The 19,483-nt window shown below is 39.8% G+C and overlaps 2 protein-coding genes across 16 annotated transcripts in view; one reads left to right on the forward strand and one right to left on the reverse strand.

Moving 5' to 3' along the window:
• The window catches only part of LOC139745957 (endonuclease 8-like 3), a 33,070-nt gene extending 28,256 nt beyond the window's left edge, over positions 1-4,814 (forward strand). For 3 of the 11 annotated variants that reach the window (XM_071656686.1, XM_071656681.1, XM_071656687.1), the window contains one exon: positions 2,738-4,814. In XM_071656686.1, coding sequence (XP_071512787.1) covers positions 2,738-2,899 — 162 coding nt within the window. In that variant the 3' untranslated portion in view covers positions 2,900-4,814. The other 8 variants (XR_011712027.1, XR_011712029.1, XR_011712028.1 and 5 more) reach the window with 8 other exon arrangements.
• The window catches only part of Csl4 (exosome component 1 Csl4), a 27,159-nt gene continuing 10,605 nt past the window's right edge, over positions 2,930-19,483 (reverse strand). For all 5 annotated transcript variants that reach the window (XM_071656691.1, XM_071656690.1, XM_071656693.1 and 2 more), the window contains 3 exons: positions 18,272-18,456; positions 6,157-6,339; positions 2,930-5,606 (listed from right to left, as the gene is read on the reverse strand). In XM_071656691.1, the coding sequence (XP_071512792.1) occupies positions 5,370-5,606; positions 6,157-6,339; positions 18,272-18,439 (588 nt within the window). In that variant the 5' untranslated portion in view covers positions 18,440-18,456 and the 3' untranslated portion in view covers positions 2,930-5,369. The remainder of the gene's footprint in view (positions 5,607-6,156; positions 6,340-18,271; positions 18,457-19,483) is intronic.

The following is a 19,483-nucleotide window of genomic DNA, read 5'->3' on the forward strand; positions in this document are numbered from 1 at the left end:
TTGCTGTCCATGTGTGTCATGAGTATATTTTGAGAACAAGCTCTCTTGAAAGAAATATCTCCCCATGCTCCTCTGTTCTTAGGAGCTACCTAATGTGTCATCCACACCCTCTTCTGCCCCTCACTCAAACTGGGACCAAGCCATTGCGAAGGTAATAAGTTTTTTTATATTTTTCATTACCTTTGAATAACAATGTCGTTATTTTTTTTCCCTCACCATGAAAGAATTTCTGGACCATGCCTGCTGTTTAGGGTTGAGAATGGAATGGAGTAAAACTTCTAAACAAGTTATGCAAAAGATGAACTGGAGGAGTAGAGATAAGAAATACTGATAGTTGTTCAAGCTTTATGTTGTAAGTGTTGTTAAAAGCAGAGTGGTTTTGGCAGTTGACTGTCATTGTTAACACTTCCCCTATCCTTTCCAATTGTCTCATAGATGTTGTCCCTCTCATGATTACATTGAGTGACTGTTATTAGAATATAACTCCAGTGCTACACGTACATCAGAGTGCCATGTAATACTGATCATAAGTGACACTATAGTTGATATTAATGCCTGTATGAAATGTCTTTATCAACTGTTACATTAACATCACTCCAAGTGTAGTGACAACATATCAAGTCATATTAGCACTATTGTAAAGTGCATAATCATATTCATGAACCTAATACTCAGCATAGAAGAGTAGAGAAAAGTGAGCAGGACTGTATAGTTAGAAAATGCATGGTACACTGGTCAGTGAGCCTTGGTGGAAACATGTATTAGCCAAGGGAGAGTCCCCTTCTCTACTTATACAACATTCCCTATGACTACTGCTTCAGTAAAGCCCCACAGATGCAACTTGAATTAACTTTATTCTGTGTATATCCATGTTTTATGATGATGAAAGAAGGATTTGACCATGAAACTGTCCTCGGAGTACTTAATATTAGTTTTATTGACAGAACAACTTACTAATAATGGAAATCCCAGAATCACTTTAGGAAACACTGGAGGCAACCTAGGTTGAATGTAAACAACCTTGTCCTCCCTTTATACACATCACTATTTGCAGTTTTGCCATTGTGCGTGGAACCTAATTTCACCAGTCCCTTTTTGTATGTGCTCTAAATTTACTACTATACAGGTGTGCAGTAAGAGTTTGCCAAAACTTCATTGAAGGTTGGTGGGTTGGTGGTCCTGTGCCACTTGTTTTATTTGGGTTTACTTACTAATGTAGTTTTTGTGCAACCCTCTATGTTTGTGTGTATGTCATCCAAATGTCCAGCACCATCATCTCATACCCCAGAACCAGCAGTTAAATGAAAGAGAACATCTCTAACCGTGGAAATGAAACTAGAAATCATACATGCTGATGCTTGTGAGAGACCATCAGAGTGGTATAAAGTGTGTCAAAACTTCAGTGAGGGTTGGCGAATGGAGTAAGCATGGGTCCTGGGTGGAGCATGCCACATTCACACCAGGAGGTCAGTTTCGCAGTTACCACCTTTGTATGCAGATCTGTGCTCCTTGTGTTGTATGGGTATACCTGCTATGATTTTCCTGAAACCAGCCGTGTTTCTGTTTGTTAACATGATATCCAAACATCTTCTCTTACCCCAGAGCCAGCAGTTAAATGGGAAAGAAGCTGTCTGACCTTTGAAACAAAACTAGAAATCTCTTAGAGTGCTGGTGATGGAGCAGCAGTGCAGTAGAAAGTGCGCCAAGAAAGTGAAGAGTTGGTGGGTGGAGTATGCATATGTCATGAGTGGAGCATGTTACGTTCCCACCAGCAGGTCAGTTTCACAGTTACCACTTGTTTGCAGATCTGAGCTGCTTGTGTGATTTGGTTACACCTGCATATGTGATTCTCTTGCAACCCGCAGTTTGTGTTTTTTTGATATGACAGCCAAACATTCAGCAACATCTCCTACCCTAGAATCAGCATTTAAATGGAAAAGAACCTCTAAGCTTACCTAAGCTAACCTTACAACACACTGTTACTGGTAAGGAAGCATCAGCATAGTAGAAATTGCTTCAAAATATCAGTGAGGTTCAGTGGTGGAATAAGCGTGTGCCCAGGGTGGAGTGCACCGTGTTTACAGCAGCAGGTCCGTCTGCATTGATAATATTAATGCTTATGCTAATGGAGGAATTCACAGGAAATGTCCTCTAGAAAAAAAGAAAAAACTGATAGTCATGCATCATAGGCAAGACTTATCTGTGTGAAGGTGATGACATTTAGTTTAGAGATTTCAAATCCTTCAGCAACTGAGAAGGACGTCCACACTACAGATGATTTTAATATTGACATTCATAACTGGTGACAGTAAAATAAATGATTTCATGGTTTTAAGACTGTTCACTTCTTCTTAAATATAACCTACGTCCCTAGAGAAACTAATACTTGTGCTGCTGGTGTACTTCCTTGGAGGAGTGTCTCACAAGGGGAACATTATACCCAAACCTTTCGAATCACTTCCTTTTTTTTTTTCACTGACCTTCATTTAATTGTTTTGCCTCAAATCTACTAGTAGTTATTGTATTAGAAGTCTTTTTGGATCAAGATCCTGTTGCTTATATGATAGTTTTCTGAATAATTAAATTTAGTAGTATATATTTTCTAAAACATAACATCATAGTAATTCCAGTGTTACTGATCCAAGTACTGTGAAACATTAAATGTTTTGCTTACCAAACTATTCCCTCACATCATTGATATTTCCATGTCTTTTCACATTGTCACTTTTAATTTCAGTGGGGAGACTTGCATCATCCACTATGTGGTCATGGCAAGATATCTATCATTCGAACTGTTTTAAAGCAGAATGCCAATAATGGTCGAACCTTCTACTGCTGCCCTCTTCCCAAGTTGAAGCAGTGCGACTTCTTCCAGTGGGCAGACAAGAAATTGCATTGAGTAGTGGTTTTAATTGCATATCCTTATGAATAAAGAAACAAAGAATTTTTATTATCCAAAATATTAGTACAAGAAATTTTATCTTTTATAGTCATCCATGATATGTCAAGGAAATAACAGCATGGTAAATCTGGAAATTAGTAGCCTATAATGGATTAAGGGTGTTCTTTGAAAGGCAAATGATAGGCTGTTTTGATAAATAAAAAGAGGCTTTGCCTTTTTTTTTTTACAGAGCAAAGATTGGTTCATGGAGGAAAATTCAGTATTTCTGGTCTTTACATTAATGTTTTGGGTATTGTAGTCTCTGGTCTGTCTTATTCCCAGTATTTTTGCTTTTAATACTTCTCTTTGTCTTGTCTAACCCCTCTGGTGTTGTGGATGTCAACCTACTGTTACATAGTAGGATGCTACTGATGTCCATCTAAACAAATAATATCCTGCCACCAAGTTCCACTCGGTTGTAGAGATAGGTATTATGATAGAGGAAAAGTCCCTGGATGTTCTTCCTCAGAGTGAAACAAAACTCAAGAGTAGAGGGAAAGAATGGCTTGAGAAGGTCAGGGGTCAGTGTGAGTGCAAGAGAAAAGGAAGGGGGAGCACTACTGCTGAAGCAGTTCTGGGAATATGTAAAAGAATTAACTAAGTAATGATAGGTTAAAAGAGAGGTTTGCCAATAAGTTGAGAGAACTGAGGAGAGAGTGCTGAAATGGTTTGGATATATAAAGAGAATGAGAGGAGAGTGACAAAATGGATATGAGACACAAGTGGAGGGGACAAGGAGAAAGGGGAGATACTGAAGACTGAGGGATGAAGTAACAATGATTTTGAGTGCATGGGGCCTGCCCATACAAGAGGGTGAAAGGCAGGCAAGGGAGTGGGAACAACTTAATGTCATTGTAATGAACCATGGCATATGAAACAGCTAGGGAAAGCGCAAAAAGATACATTGGGCATGGTTTTGGAAAAGGGGGGGCTGTGATTTCAGTGCATTAAACATAATTGTTAAAATATAAGCAAATGAGGCCTTTACATTCTTCAGTCTTGCACTCAAACATATGTGGCAAGCACATACCTATCACTCAAAATTTGATTTTGTAAAAAAATAATAAAACCTGCATCTCTAATTTACAGCTGTGAAGAAAAAATTGTACAGCAGTATCTCGAAACACCACAGACGTCACTCGTGTATTTTTGGTCACTAATTATGGGATGCTCAAAAGGGGAGATGAATGACTCAAAAATTTTCAATTTCACAGTCATACATCTATGTCAGAATTATGATTTCAACACTAACAACATTTCTTTTATCGAATGACCTTTCTGGTATTACAAATGTATTTAAGACTTTTGTCCACATCAGGACCATTTTCATGTTTTGTTTCATCAAACGTCAAGAATACCAGGTCTTACATGAACTGGTTAATGTTCCACTCTTGGCACTGTCCTCTTCTACGCACTAACTAGTCCAGAGTAGATTCACTAAGTCCAAGGGCATGCTTATTATCAACTGGTTATTTACCCCTCTCATACAGTATAAGCATATTGGTGATGGCCTTATGTCTCTGTGCAACACTGGTACCAGAACTTAAATGCTTTAGTGGCATGATGCAAGGGCAATATACAGCATACTATAACACTATGACTACAGACTGTATCCACGCCATGCATACTTGCACTTTTTGCATAATGCTGGCAATACCATACCATGGCACTGCCAACTTAATGATGATCGCATTATTCCAAATTTACAACGAGTAAGTTATAAGGTGGAAATGGACTGTGTGCATTATTCTAAATTGGTATAAATCAAATGAGTAAATTTTGAAGTACCTGTAACTATACTGAAATCATTTCATTTACCCCTTTCAATCTTTTGTATGGAAAATTAGTTATGACAATAAACTTTATGTTTCAACCAAGTGTATCAAGACCTCAATTAATGCAAACATTATGATATTTTGTTTTTCAAAATACTACACTTAATATTTATGTATTACCATAGGTATACTACACTTAATATTCACATATTACCATAAGTGACTTCGTTTTCAAAATCATACTGGTAGTCAAGCATTTAATGAAATTTGAATCGAGACATTTACTTAAATACTTGTAATGACAAAATTATTTTTATCCCTCAAAACTTTTTTACGGAGAATATAGTTTATGACCATCAAACCGAGTATACCCCAAACCCAGTTGAAAAGAAATCTCAAAATCCTGTACCACATATTCAGACTTTTCCTCTAAACCACCAACAATAAAAACATTTTGGTAAAAAATCCTACATGGCTTATGACATTTCTAATTTGTCAAAATACCTTCAATCTAATTATAGTAAAAACATTAACTTGCTTTGTTCTAATTTCATTAAAATATTTTCTCAATGGTGTGCTCTTTCTGTACTGTTCAAGTTAAAATACTCATGAAAAAATGCCACATTTTTTCTTGTTGTTATGGTTCCTCTTTTTCATGTATTTGCATTTTTTGGTGGCATCACTTTAGCAACTTTTCTTCGTTCTGTTCGACATTTGCACTTCATTGCTGTCCAAGAGGCAGGAACTAATGGGTGACCTTCTTCACAATATGCCGTCACAACCCCTAGCTCAGTGCCTGCAGTGGAGAGTTCATAGTTCCGCATGTCACCAAGAGAGAGAACAACTGCCAAGACAATATCATCTGGACGAAAGCAGTCATACATCTCCACCTTGAAGAGAAACATACATGATGGGACTATTCATAATATCAAGAAGGCCTTTCTAAAATGGGTTCCTAATATGTTCTGAAGATTTAAAAATATCTGTGTTCAAACAGCTCTAAGTTACCATACCAAGATGTATGGAGAATCTAGAGAATACTGTTCATATATTGTAACAGTTAATCAATTTACTGAAAAATATTTCATAATTCTTACAAGGTCAGAATAGTAAGTGCTGAGCAATTCTGGTTAAGGATCTTTTGACAACTGACTGAAAAATCAATCTATTCTTCATGCCTTGGTTACTCTACAGAATATATATGATCCCATCAAACTGAAAACATCAAAAGTTACTGTATTTAGTCATTTTTTCTTAGAAGCTTATATATCTAAGAGCATTATGACAACACAAGATGAGAGACAACTGACAATTAATATTAAAATACACAACATAATAAACACAGAATTATGCCAAAATGCACTAACAGCATGTGCAAAAACACTTGTCAGCTCAGCTGAGATGCTCAAAAACTGAACTGAAGAGGAATCTTAAACTTACCGTATCGATTTGATGATCCCGGACATTTTGTTTCCTGATGGTGCCAGAGACAGGTGTATGCAATTTGTTGGGCCCCACACAAATAATGGACACTATTGCCTTGCTTGGGTTGACACTCAATACACGACATGTTACAATACTTCCAGCTTCTGGCATCACTGTGCCTTGTTGTCCCAAAGTAACCTGGAACAGACATCTTCACATAAAAAGATAAAATCTCAAATGTACAGTTGACATACATTTCTTGACAGTTGCAATATCTGGCAACTCAAATAAGGTAAACATATAGCTTATAGTAATATTCCATGAAAGTACAAGCACAGCATGTTTTTAGGTGTAACATATGGTGATTGGCTGTTAAGAAGGCTTCCTTAATATGTTCTTTGTATCCAGTTAAATGAATGGAAGCAGAAATAATTAAACTGTTTTTCTTATATTAAACCTAAAATGACAAATCAATGCAAAAGCTTATTGCAAATAAACCAAAAAGTTTTTGGATTTGTCATCTTCATAAGTCAGACACCTGACCTGTCGTGGAACCAACTTGATGGAGTAGAGAATGTATATGTTACTGTAATAATAAAGAATCAGTGAAAGAAACAGAGAAGTGAAACAACATTTTTTGCATGCTATAGAGAAGATATCTGTACACTTCAGTAAGCTACACTATCATCTTCATACTCATGCATGGCAGAGCTACACCTACATGACAATGCTGATGTCATAATATATATATATATATATATATATATATATATATATATATATATATATATATATTATCCCTGGGGATAGGGGATTAAGAGTACTTCCCACGTATTCCCTGCGTGTCGTAGAAGGCGACTAAAAGGGGAGAGAGCGGGGGGCTGGAAATCCTCCCCTCTCGGTTTTTTTTTAATTTTCCAAAAGAAGGAACAGAGAATTGGGCCAGGTGAGGGTATTCCCTCAAAGGCCCAGTCCTCTGTTCTTAACGCTACCTCGCTAATGCGGGAAATGGCGAATAATTTGAAAGAAATATATATATTATATATATATATATATATATATATTATCCCTGGGGATAGGGGATTAAGAATACTTCCCACGTATTTCCTGCGTGTCATAGAAGGCCACTAAAAGGGGAGGGAGCGGGGGGCTGGAAATTCTCCCCTCTCGTTTTTTTTTTTTTTAATTTTCCAAAAGAAGGAACAGAGGGGGCCAGGTGAGGATATTCCAAAAAAAGCCCAGTCCTCTGTTCTTAACGCTACCTCGCTAATGCGGGAAATGGCGAATAGTTTAAAAGAAAGAAAAGATATATATATATATATATATATACTCTTAACTTTCTTCTTTCACACACTTTACCAAACTCAGTCACCAGCTTCTGCAGTTTCTCACATGAATCAGCCACCAGCGCTGTATCATCAGCGAACAACAACTGACTCACTTCCCAAGCTCTCTCATCCACAACAGACTTCATACTTGCCCCTCTTTCCAAAACTCTTGCATTCACCTCCCTAACAACCCCGTCCATAAACAAATTAAACAACCATGGAGACATCACACACCCCTGCCGCAAACCTACATTCACTGAGAACCAATCACTTTCCTCTCTTCCTACACGTACACATGCCTTACATCCTCGATAAAAATTTTCACTGCTTCTAACAACTTGCCTCCCACACCAAGGTTATTAGGTACAGTAGGGTTGAGGGTCAAGTCAATTGGGAGGTAAGTTTGAATGGAGAAGAACTGGAGGAAGTAAAGTGTTTTAGATATCTGGGAGTGGATCTGGGAGCGGATGGAACCATGGAAGCGGAAGTGAATCATAGGGTGGGGGAGGGGGCGAAAATCCTGGGAGCATTGAAGAATATGTGGAAGTTGAGGACATTATCTCGGAAAGCAAAAATGGGTATGTTTGAAGGAATAGTGGTTCCAACAATGTTGTATGGTTGCGAGGCATGGGCTATGGATAGAGTTGTGCGCAGGAGGGTGGATGTGCTGGAAATGAGATGTTTGAGGTCAATGTGTGGTGTGAGGTGGTTTGATCGAGTAAGTAATGTAAGGGTAAGAGAGACGTGTGGAAATAAAAAGAGCGTGGTTGAGAGAGCAGAAGAGGGTGTTTTGAAATGGTTTGGGCACATGGAGAGAATGAGTGAGGAAAGATTGACCAAGAGGATATATGTGTCGGAGGTGGAGGGAACGAGGAGAAGTGGGAGACCAAATTGGAGGTGGAAAGATGGAGTGAAAAAGATTTTGAGTGATCAGGGCCTGAACATGCAGGAGGGTGAAAGGCGGGCAAGGAATAGAGTGAATTGGATCGATGTGGTATACCGGGGTTGACGTGCTGTTAGTGGATTGAATCAGGGCATGTGAAGTGTCTGGGGCAAACCATGGAAAGTTGTGTGGGGCCTGGATGTGGAAAGGGAGCTGTGGTTTCGGGCATTATTGCATGACAGCTAGAGACTGAGTGAGAACGAATGGGGCCTTTGTTGTCTTTTCCTAGCGCTACCTCGCACACATGAGGGGGAGGGGGATGGTATTCCATGTGTGGTGAGGTGGCGATGGGAATGAATAAAGGCAGACAGTGTGAATTGTGTGCATGGGTATATATGTATGTGTCTGTGTGTGTATATATATGTGTACATTGAGATGTATAGGTAGGTATATTTGCATGTGTGGATGTGTATGTATATACATGTGTATGGGGGTGGGTTGGGCCATTTCTTTCGTCTGTTTCCTTGCGCTACCTCGCAAACGCGGGAGACAGCGACAAAGCAAAATAAATAAATGAATATATATATATATATATATATATATATATATATATATATATATATATATATATATATATATATATATATATATTTTATTTATTTTTTATTATACTTTGTCGCTGTCTCCCGCGTTTGCGAGGTAGCGCAAGGAAACAGACGAAAGAAATGGCCCCACCCCCCCCCCCCCATACACATGTATATACATACGTCCACAACACGCAAATATACATACCTACACAGCTTTCCATGGTTTACTCCAGACGCTTCACATGCCTTGCTTCAATCCACTGACAGCACGTCAACCCCTGTATACCACATCGCTCCAATTCACTCTATTCCTTGCCCTCCTTTCACCCTCCTGCATGTTCAGGCCCCGATCACACAAAATCTTTTTCACTCCATCTTTCCACCTCCAATTTGGTCTCCCTCTTCTCCTTGTTCCCTCCACCTCCGACACATATATCCTCTTGGTCAATCTTTCCTCACTCATCCTCTCCATGTGCCCAAACCACTTCAAAACACCCTCTTCTGCTCTCTCAACCACGCTCTTTTTATTTCCACACATCTCTCTTACCCTTACGTTACTCACTCGATCAAACCACCTCACACCACACATTGTCCTCAAACATCTCATTTCCAGCACATCCATCCTCCTTCGCACACCTCTATCCATAGCCCACGCCTCGCAACAATACAACATTGTTGGAACCACTATTCCTTCAAACATACCCATTTTTGCTTTCCGAGATAATGTTCTCGACTTCCACACATTCTTCAAGGCCCCCAGGATTTTCGCCCCCTCCCCCACCCTATGATTCACTTCCGCTTCCATGGTTCCATCCGCTGCCAGATCCACTCCCAGATATCTAAAACACTTCACTTCCTCCAGTTTTTCTCCATTCAAACTCACCTCCCAATTGACTTGACCCTCAACCCTACTGTACCTAATAACCTTGCTCTTATTCACATTTACTCTTAACTTTCTTCTTCCACACACTTTTCCAAACTCAGTCACCAGCTTCTGCAGTTTCTCACATGAATCAGCCACCAGCGCTGTATCATCAGCGAACAACAACTGACTCACTTCCCAAGCTCTCTCATCCCCAACAGACTTCATACTTGCCCCTCTTTCCAAAACTCTTGCATTTACCTCCCTAACAACCCCATCCATAAACAAATTAAACAACCATGGAGACATCACACACCCCTGCCGCAAACCTACATTCACTGAGAACCAATCACTTTCCTCTCTTCCTACACGTACACATGCCTTACATCCTCGATAAAAACTTTTCACTGCTTCTAACAACTTTCCTCCCACACCATATATTCTTAATACCTTCCCCAGAGCATCTCTATCAACTCTATCATATGCCTTCTCCAGATCCATAAATGCTACATACAAATCCATTTGCTTTTCTAAGTATTTCTCACATACATTCTTCAAAGCAAACACCTGATCCACACATCCTCTACCACTTCTGAAACCACACTGCTCTTCCCCAATCTGATGCTCTGTACATGCCTTCACCCTCTCAATCAATACCCTCCCATATAATTTACCAGGAATACTCAACAAACTTATACCTCTGTAATTTGAGCACTCACTCTTATCTCCTTTGCCTTTGTACAATGGCACTATGCACGCATTCCGCCAATCCTCAGGCACCTCACCATGAGTCATACATACATTAAATAACCTTACCAACCAGTCAACAATACAGTCACCCCCTTTTTTAATAAATTCCACTGCAATACCATCCAAACCTGCTGCCTTGCCGGCTTTCATCTTCCGCAAAGCTTTCACTACCTCTTCTCTGTTTACCAAATCATTTTCCCTAACCCTCTCACTTTGCACACCACCTCGACCAAAACACCCTATATCTGCCACTCTATCATCAAACACATTCAACAAACCTTCAAAATACTCACTCCATCTCCTCACATCACCACTACTATATATATATATATATATATATATATATATGTGGGGAAGAGCAGTGCGGTTTCAGAAGTGGTAGAGGATGTGTGGATCAGGTGTTTGCTTTGAAGAATGTATGTGAGAAATACTTAGAAAAGCAAATGGATTTGTATGTAGCATTTATGGATCTGGAGAAGGCATATGATAGAGTTGATAGAGATGCTCTGTGGAAGGTATTAAGAATATATGGTGTGGGAGGCAAGTTGTTAGAAGCAGTGAAAAGTTTTTATCGAGGATGTAAGGCATGTGTACGTGTAGGAAGAGAGGAAAGTGATTGGTTCTCAGTGAATGTAGGTTTGCGGCAGGGGTGTGTGATGTCTCCATGGTTGTTTAATTTGTTTATGGATGGGGTTGTTAGGGAGGTAAATGCAAGAGTCCTGGAAAGAGGGGCAAGTATGAAGTCTGTGGGGGATGAGAGAGCTTGGGAAGTGAGTCAGTTTTTGTTCGCTGATGATACAGCGCTGGTGGCTGATTCATGTGAGAAACTGCAGAAGCTGGTGACTGAGTTTGGTAAAGTGTGTGGAAGAAGAAAGTTAAGAGTAAATGTGAATAAGAGCAAGGTTATTAGGTACAGTAGGGTTGAGGGTCAAGTCAATTGGGAGGTGAGTTTGAATGGAGAAAAACTGGAGGAAGTGAAGTGTTTTAGATATCTGGGAGTGGATCTGGCAGCGGATGGAACCATGGAAGCGGAAGTGGATCATAGGGTGGGGGAGGGGGTGAAAATTTTGGGAGCCTTGAAAAATGTGTGGAAGTCGAGAACATTATCTCGGAAAGCAAAAATGGGTATGTTTGAAGGAATAGTGGTTCCAACAATGCTGTATGGTTGCGAGGCGTGGGCTATGGATAGAGTTGTGCGCAGGAGGATGGATGTGCTGGAAATGAGATGTTTGAGGACAATGTGTGGTGTGAGGTGGTTTGATCGAGTAAGTAACGTAAGGGTAAGAGAGATGTGTGGAAATAAAAAGAGCGTGGTTGAGAGAGCAGAAGAGGGAGTTTTGAAATGGTTTGGGCACATGGAGAGAATGAGTGAGGAAAGATTGACCAAGAGGATATATGTGTCGGAGGTGGAGGGAACGAGGAGAAGAGGGAGACCAAATTGGAGGTGGAAAGATGGAGTGAAAAAGATTTTGTGTGATCGGGGCCTGAACATGCAGGAGGGTGAAAGGAGGGCAAGGAATAGAGTGAATTGGAGCGATGTGGTATACAGGGGTTGATGTGCTGTCAGTGGATTGAATCAAGGCATGTGAAGCGTCTGGGGTAAACCATGGAAAGCTGTGTAGGTATGTATATTTGCGTGTGTGGACGTGTGTATGTACATGTGTGTGAGGGGGGGGGCATTTCTTTCGTCTGTTTCCTTGCGCTACCTCGCAAACGCGGGAGACAGCGACAAAGTATAAAAAAAAAAAATATATATATATATATATATATATATATATATATGTTATCCCTGGGGATAGGGGAGAAAGAATACTTCCCACGTATTCCCTGCGTGTCGTAGAAGGCGTCTAAAAGGGAAGGGAGCGGGGGGCTGGAAATCCTTCCCTCTCGTTTTTTTTTAATTTTCCAAAAGAAGGAACAGAGAAGGGGGTCAGGTGAGGATATTCCCTCTAAGGCTCCGTCCTCTGTTCTTGGCGCTACCTCGCTAATGCGGGAAATGGCGAATAGTATTAAAGAAAGAAAAGAAAATATATATATGTGTGTGTGTGTGTGTGTGTGTGTATGATGATATAATGGCATATATAGGGTGTTTTGGTTGAGGTGGTGTACGAAGTAAGAGGGTGGAGAATGGTTTGGTAAACAGAGAAGAGGTAGTGAAAGCTTTGCAGAAGATGAAAGCCAGCAAGGCAGGGGGTTTGGACGGTAAAGCAGTGGAATTTATTAAAAAAAGGGGGTTACTATGTTGTTGACTGGTTGGTGAAAATATTCAATGTGTGTATGGTTCATGGTAAAGTGCCTGAGGATTGGCGGAATGCATGCATAGTGCCATTGTATAAAGGCAAAGGGGATAAAGGTGAGTGGTCAAATTACAGAGGTATAAGTTTGCTGAGTATTCCTGGGAAATTACATGGGAGGGTATTGATTGAGAGGGTGAAGGCATGTACAGAACAACAGATTGGGGAAGAGCAGTGTGGTTTCAGAAGTGGTAGAGGATGTGTGGATCAGGTGTATGCATTGAAGAATGTATGTGAGAAAAACTTAGAAAAACAGATGGATTTGTATGTAGCATTTATGGATCTGGAGAAGGCATATGATAAGTGTTGATAGAGATGCTCTGTGGAAGGTATTAAGAGTACACAGTGTGGGAGGTATGTTGCTAGAAGGAGTGAAAAATATTTATCGAGGATGTAAGGCATGTGTATGAGTAGGAAGAGAGGAAAGTGATTGGTTCCCAGTAAATGTTGGTTTGCGGCAGGGGTGTGTGATGTCTCCATGGTTGTTTAATTTGTTTATGGATGAGGTTGTTAGGGAGGTGAATGCAAGAGTTTTGGAGAGAGGGGCAAGTATGCAGTCTCTCGTGGATGAGAGGGCTTGGGAAGTGAGCCAGTTGTTGTTCACTGATGATACAGCGCTGGTGGCTGATTCGGGTGAGAAACTGCAGAAGCTGGTGACCGAGTTTGGTAAAGTGTAGGAATGAAGAAAGCTGAGAGTACATGTGAATAAGAGCAAGGTTATTAGGCTCAGTAGGGTTGAGGGACAAGTCAATTGGGAGGTAAGTTTGAATGGAGAAAAACTGGAGAAAGTGAAGTGTTTTAGATATCTGGGAGTGGATTCAGCAGTGGATGGAACCATGGAAGTGGAAGTGAGTCACAGAGTGGGGGAGGAAGCGAAGGTTCTGGGAGCGTTGAAGAATGTGTGGAAGGTGAGAACATTATCTCGGAAAGCAAAAATGGGTATGTTTGAAGGAATAGTGGTTCCAACAATATTTTATGGTTGCGAGGCATGGGCTATAGATGGGGTTGTGCGGAGGAGGGTGGATGTGTTGGAAATGAGATGTCTGAGGACAATATGTGGTGTGAGGTGGTTTGATTAAGTAATGAAAGGGTAAGAGACATGTGCGGTAATAAAAAGAGTGTGGTTGACAGAGCAGAAGAGGATGTGTTGAAATGGTTTGGTCACATGGAGAGAATGAGTGAGGAAAGATTGATAGAGAGGATATATGTGTCAGAGGTAGAGGGAACGAGGAGAAGCGGGAGACCAAATTGGAAGTGGAAGGATGGAGTGAAAAAGATTTTGAGCGATCAGGACATGAACATACAGGAGGGTGAAAGGCATGCAAGGAATAGAGTGAATTGCTCTTCCCCAATCTGATGCTCTATACATGCCTTTACCCTCTCAATCAATACCTCCCATATAACTTCCCAAGAATACTCAACAAAAACTTATGCTTCTGTAATTTGAACACTTATCTTTATCCCCTTTGCCTTTGTACAAAGGCACTATGGATGCATTCTGCCAATCCTCAGGCACTTCACCATGATCAATACATACCTTGGATGTCCTTACTAACTAATCAAAAACCCAGTCACCCCCTTTTTTAATAAATTTCACTGAAATACCATCCAAACCCGCTGCCTTGCCAGCTTTAATCGTCCACAAAGCTTTCATTACCTCTTCCTGTGCAGTATGAAATAAAGGCTCTATACTAGTTTTCAAGCAAATCTATTTCCTGATGAAATCTCAAAAAATGGAGGTAATAGTTCAGAACATTTTTCTGGCCAAAAAACCTTTTCTTTTAAATCTGAAATATAATGAAAGGTTTCTACACATGAAATGTAAATGGAAAATATATTGAAATGCTTGCTCTGGTTGATAGGTAAAGAAAAATTACTGAGCAAAAAATCATAAGCTTTTCAAGAGTAAATAAAATCCTTTCATTGTCAAAATGCTTTCAAAATAAAATTAGATAGTTTAAAGGAATAGTCCTTCAAAGGTACAAAAAAACATTAGCCTACTGTTATTCATTTGTTCTTTTTGGATGAGGACGAAATAAGCCTGTTCTTTGGACCATCATTTCTAAACATATTTGGAATTATCTATTCTGACATGTAAAAACTGGGGTTTCAGTTGTCTATTTCCTTCACTGATTCTTTATCTTTATAGTGATATACATACCCTGGTTCAAGTGTGTATTTTTTTCCCCTCCATCAAACTTGTTTCATGAGAGGTCTGGTGTCTGATGATTCTTATTCATTATTATACTTTGTCACTGTCTCCCGCATTAGCAAGGTAGCGCAAGGAAAGAGACGAGAGAATGGCCCAACCCTCCCACATACACATGTATATACATACACGTCCACACACACATATACAGACCTATACATTTCAAAATATACATATATATATACATATACAGACATATACACACATAGACGTGTACATAATGCATACTTGCTGGCTTTATTTATTCCCATCGCCACCCCGCCACACATGAAATGACAACCCCCTCCCCCCCGCACGCGCGCGAGGTAGCGCTAGGAAAAGACAACAAAGGCTACATTTGTTCACACTCAGTCTCTAGCTGTCATGGATACGGCACCGAAACCACAGCTCCCTTTCCACTTCCAGGCCCCACAAAACTTTCCATGGTTTACCCCAGATGCTTCACATGCCCTGGTTCAATCCATTGATAGCACGTAGACCCTGGTATACCACATCATTCCAATTCACTCTATTCCTTGCACGCCTTTCACCCTCCAGCATGTTCAGGCTCCATCCTTCCGCCTCCAATTTGATCTCCCACTTCTCCTCGTTCCCTCTACCTCTAACACATATATCCTCTTTGTTAATCTTTCCTCACTCATTCTCTCCATGTGACAAAACCATTTCAATACACCCTCTTCTGCTCTCTCCACCACACTCTTTTTATTACAACACATCTCTCTTACCCTTTCATTACTAACTTGATCAAACCACCTCACACCACATACTGTCCTCAAACATCTCATTTCCAACACATCCACCCTCCTCCGTGCAATCCTATCAATAGCCCACGCCTCACAACCATACAACATTGTTGGAACCACTATTCCTTCAAACTTACCCATTTTTGCTTTCCGAGATAATGTTCTCGCCTTCCACTTATTTTTCAATGCTCCTAGAACTTTCACCCCCTCCCCCATCCGATGACTCACTTCCGCTTCCATGGTTCCATCCGTGGCCAAATCTACTCCCAGATATCTAAAACACTTCACTTCCTCTAGTTTTTCTCCATTCAAACTTACCTCCCAACTGACTTGTCCCTCAACCCTACCATACCTAATAACCTTTCTCTTATTCACATTTACTCTCAGCTTTCTTCTTTTACACACTTTACCAAACTCAGGCACCAGCTTCTGCAGTTTCTCACCCGAATCAGCCACCAGCGCTGTATCATCATTGAACAACAACTGACACACTTCCCAAGCCCTCTCATCCGCAACTGACTGCATACTTGCCCCTCCCTAACAACCCCATCCATAAACAAATTAAACAACCATGGAGACATCACCCACCCCTGCCGCAAACCGACATTCACTGAGAACCAATCACTTTCCTCTCTTTCTACTCATACACATGCCTTACATCCTCGATAAAAACTTTTCACTGCTTCTAGCAACTTGCCTCCCACACCATATACTCTCAAGGACAATACCTTCCACAGAGTGTCTCTATCAACTCATCACATGCCTTCTCCACATCCATTAATGCTACGTACAAATCCATTTGTTTTTCTAAGTATTTCTCACATACATTCTTCAAAGCAAACACCTGATCCACACATCCCCTACCACTTCTGAAACCACACTGCTCTTCCCAAATCTGATGTTCTGTACATGCCTTCACCCTCTCAATCAATACCCTCCCATATAATTTCCCAGTAATACTCAACAAACGTATACCTCTGTAATTTGAACACTCACCTTTATCCCCTTTGCCTTTGTACAAAGGCACTATGCATGCATTCCGCCAATCCTCAGGCACTTCACCATAAGCCATACATACATTGAATATCCTCACCAATCAGTCAACAACACACTCATCCCCTTTTTTAATAAATCCTACTGCAATACCATCCAAACCCACCACCTTGCCAGCTTTCATCTTCTGCAAAGCTTTCACTACCTCTTCTCTGTTTAACAAATCATTCTCCCTGACCCTCTCACTTCTCACACCACCTCAACCAAAACACCCATTATCTGCCACTCTATCATCTAACACATTCAACAAACCTTCAAAATACTCACTCCATCCCCTTCTCACATCACTACTACTTTTTATTACCTCCCCATTAGCCCCCTTCACCGATGTTCCCATTTGTTCTCTCTGATGATTCATGATGACAAATTCAAAAACTTTTTGGTGTGTTGGCAACATCTTCAGCTAGCTTTTGCACTGCTTTGAAAAATATGATTTGATTTAAGAAATATAATTTCTATATCAATACATTTGTTTATAACAATATATAAGAAATAACAACAATGATGCATTCTTGTTAGCCAATAAATGTATCTCTTAAAACCGAGATGTGTTCTGCTTGTTCTCTCATGAAATTTTTCTATTTACTACATGTTTACAACATATGAGTTGCCAGATTTTGCTGTTGTCCATCAGAGAATGAGTGTTAATGGAAAACAACAATACACTTCAATAAGAACACAAAGAATTTGTATACTGAATGAGCATAACTCAATTAAATCAATTACATTTATAAGACAGCAAACAAGTACATGCATATTTACAGAACAATATTTCACTGTTGGAATATTTACAAAAGAATGCAAGAAAAGAGAAATTCAGGTTCATTTGTGGAGCGGGAAATTATCTAAAAGCACCTGAATATAGAATTTATGGAATAGCATGATCATGTGGATATGGCAAGACACTACATCGTTGTATTAATTGTTAAGTTCTGAAAAAACTAGCAAAAAGAGAAATCACATACAGTTAAGCAACAAGCAGAAAAAATGGGGTGTTTTGTTGCACTTTCTAAACACACATCTGCAATTTTGATCACATGAAAAGAGGGACTAGCAGAAGTAGGTTCCTTGCAGAATAGCAAAATCACATACAGTGATCCTGCATAAATCAAGGGATGGGTGAATTAAAGAAAAAAAAATTGCACAACTATAAAAGCAATAAAAAGTTTTCTGTTTAAATTGCTGGAAAAGCAAAGTTGTACACTGTTTACATTCCTGGACCATTCTAATGTCAAATTACAGTGGAAATTGTTGAAATTTTCAATTCTGATTTATGGAGATGTTCAGTGTGAGCTATTCTGATTTATGGAGATGTTCAGTGTGAGCTATGTGGAAAATCCTTATGGGAAGATTATTGCTTGTGGATATATACAATTAACTGCAACCTTGGTACACTACTCATACACAAAGACTCTTCATACCTTAACAACTTGAACATCTCCTCTAGGCACAACGGTGACTTGCCCAGCCAGAGATGCATAGATGTATTTGTTGAAAGCATAAGTTCCTTCACCTGCTATGTGGGAGCTGCTTGCCTCACATATTCTCTGCCCTGGTATGCATATTATATGACCATTACCAGACTTCATATTTGCACACAGATTGCCTGAAAAGAAGTCATCATATCAATAACATTCATTATGACATGACAAAAATGTGAAAAAGAGAGAATGAGTACCCTGAAGGAAGGCTGAATGTGTTTGATGACAGGCCAGTTGATGGGGTGTTTTCACGACAAGGTGGTACATGAAATGAATGTCATTGTGAATGGGAAAAAACAAAAAACAAAGGTGGCAAAAGCCTTGTGCAAGATAAACAGTGGGAACATGCCAAGAGTGAATGACAGATGTATGGCCAAAGATCAGGTAAGTGAGTACTGGCAGAACATTTGTAAAGTGCCCCTGTATAAAAGCACACAGGATGAAAATGAATATTTAAATTACTGAGCTGTACAGTATTATAAAACTGTTATACATGGTAAGATGTATGGGAGAGTGGTGATTCAGAGGGTAAAGTCATGTACAAAGCAGCTGATATGGAGAAGAGAAATGGTGTCCAAAAGACATAAAGGGTATGTGAACTGGTTGTTTGCCTTGCAGAATGTGTGAGTGAAAGATCTGAAGAAACATACAGATTTGTGCATGGCATTTACAGACTGATAAAAAGAATATAAGATAAATAACTTGCACTAAGGAAGGTGCAAATGAAATATGGAGTAAATGGAAAGCTATTTACAAGAAGTTAGTTTTCAAAAGGAATGACAGTACCAAGGAAACCACACAAAAAATACAACCACAAAACCAAATTTCACTTAATCAGATGCTCCCAAATCAAACAGTCTCTCCTGGCCTCAACTGTCTCTACTAAAAGGCCTTCATATGAGTCCACTTTTATAAGTTGGATAAACATGTGATCAAGGGCATAATTAAGAGAAACCTGAAACTGAACAACAGAAAATAAATTTTATTATCCATTATCAAAGCAAGAAAATATCACCTGAACTGAAAAACAACCTAGCATCAAACCACTGACTTTCCTGAGGAGTTATGTTATATATGAATTCCGCATCTCACATGAGGACAGCACACCCCATTCGTCATATTTAGGTATGACCACCACTAAATTGTCCTGAC

The sequence above is a fragment of the Panulirus ornatus genome, chromosome 63 (assembly GCF_036320965.1).
Source record: "Panulirus ornatus isolate Po-2019 chromosome 63, ASM3632096v1, whole genome shotgun sequence".
NCBI lineage: Eukaryota > Metazoa > Arthropoda > Malacostraca > Decapoda > Palinuridae > Panulirus > Panulirus ornatus.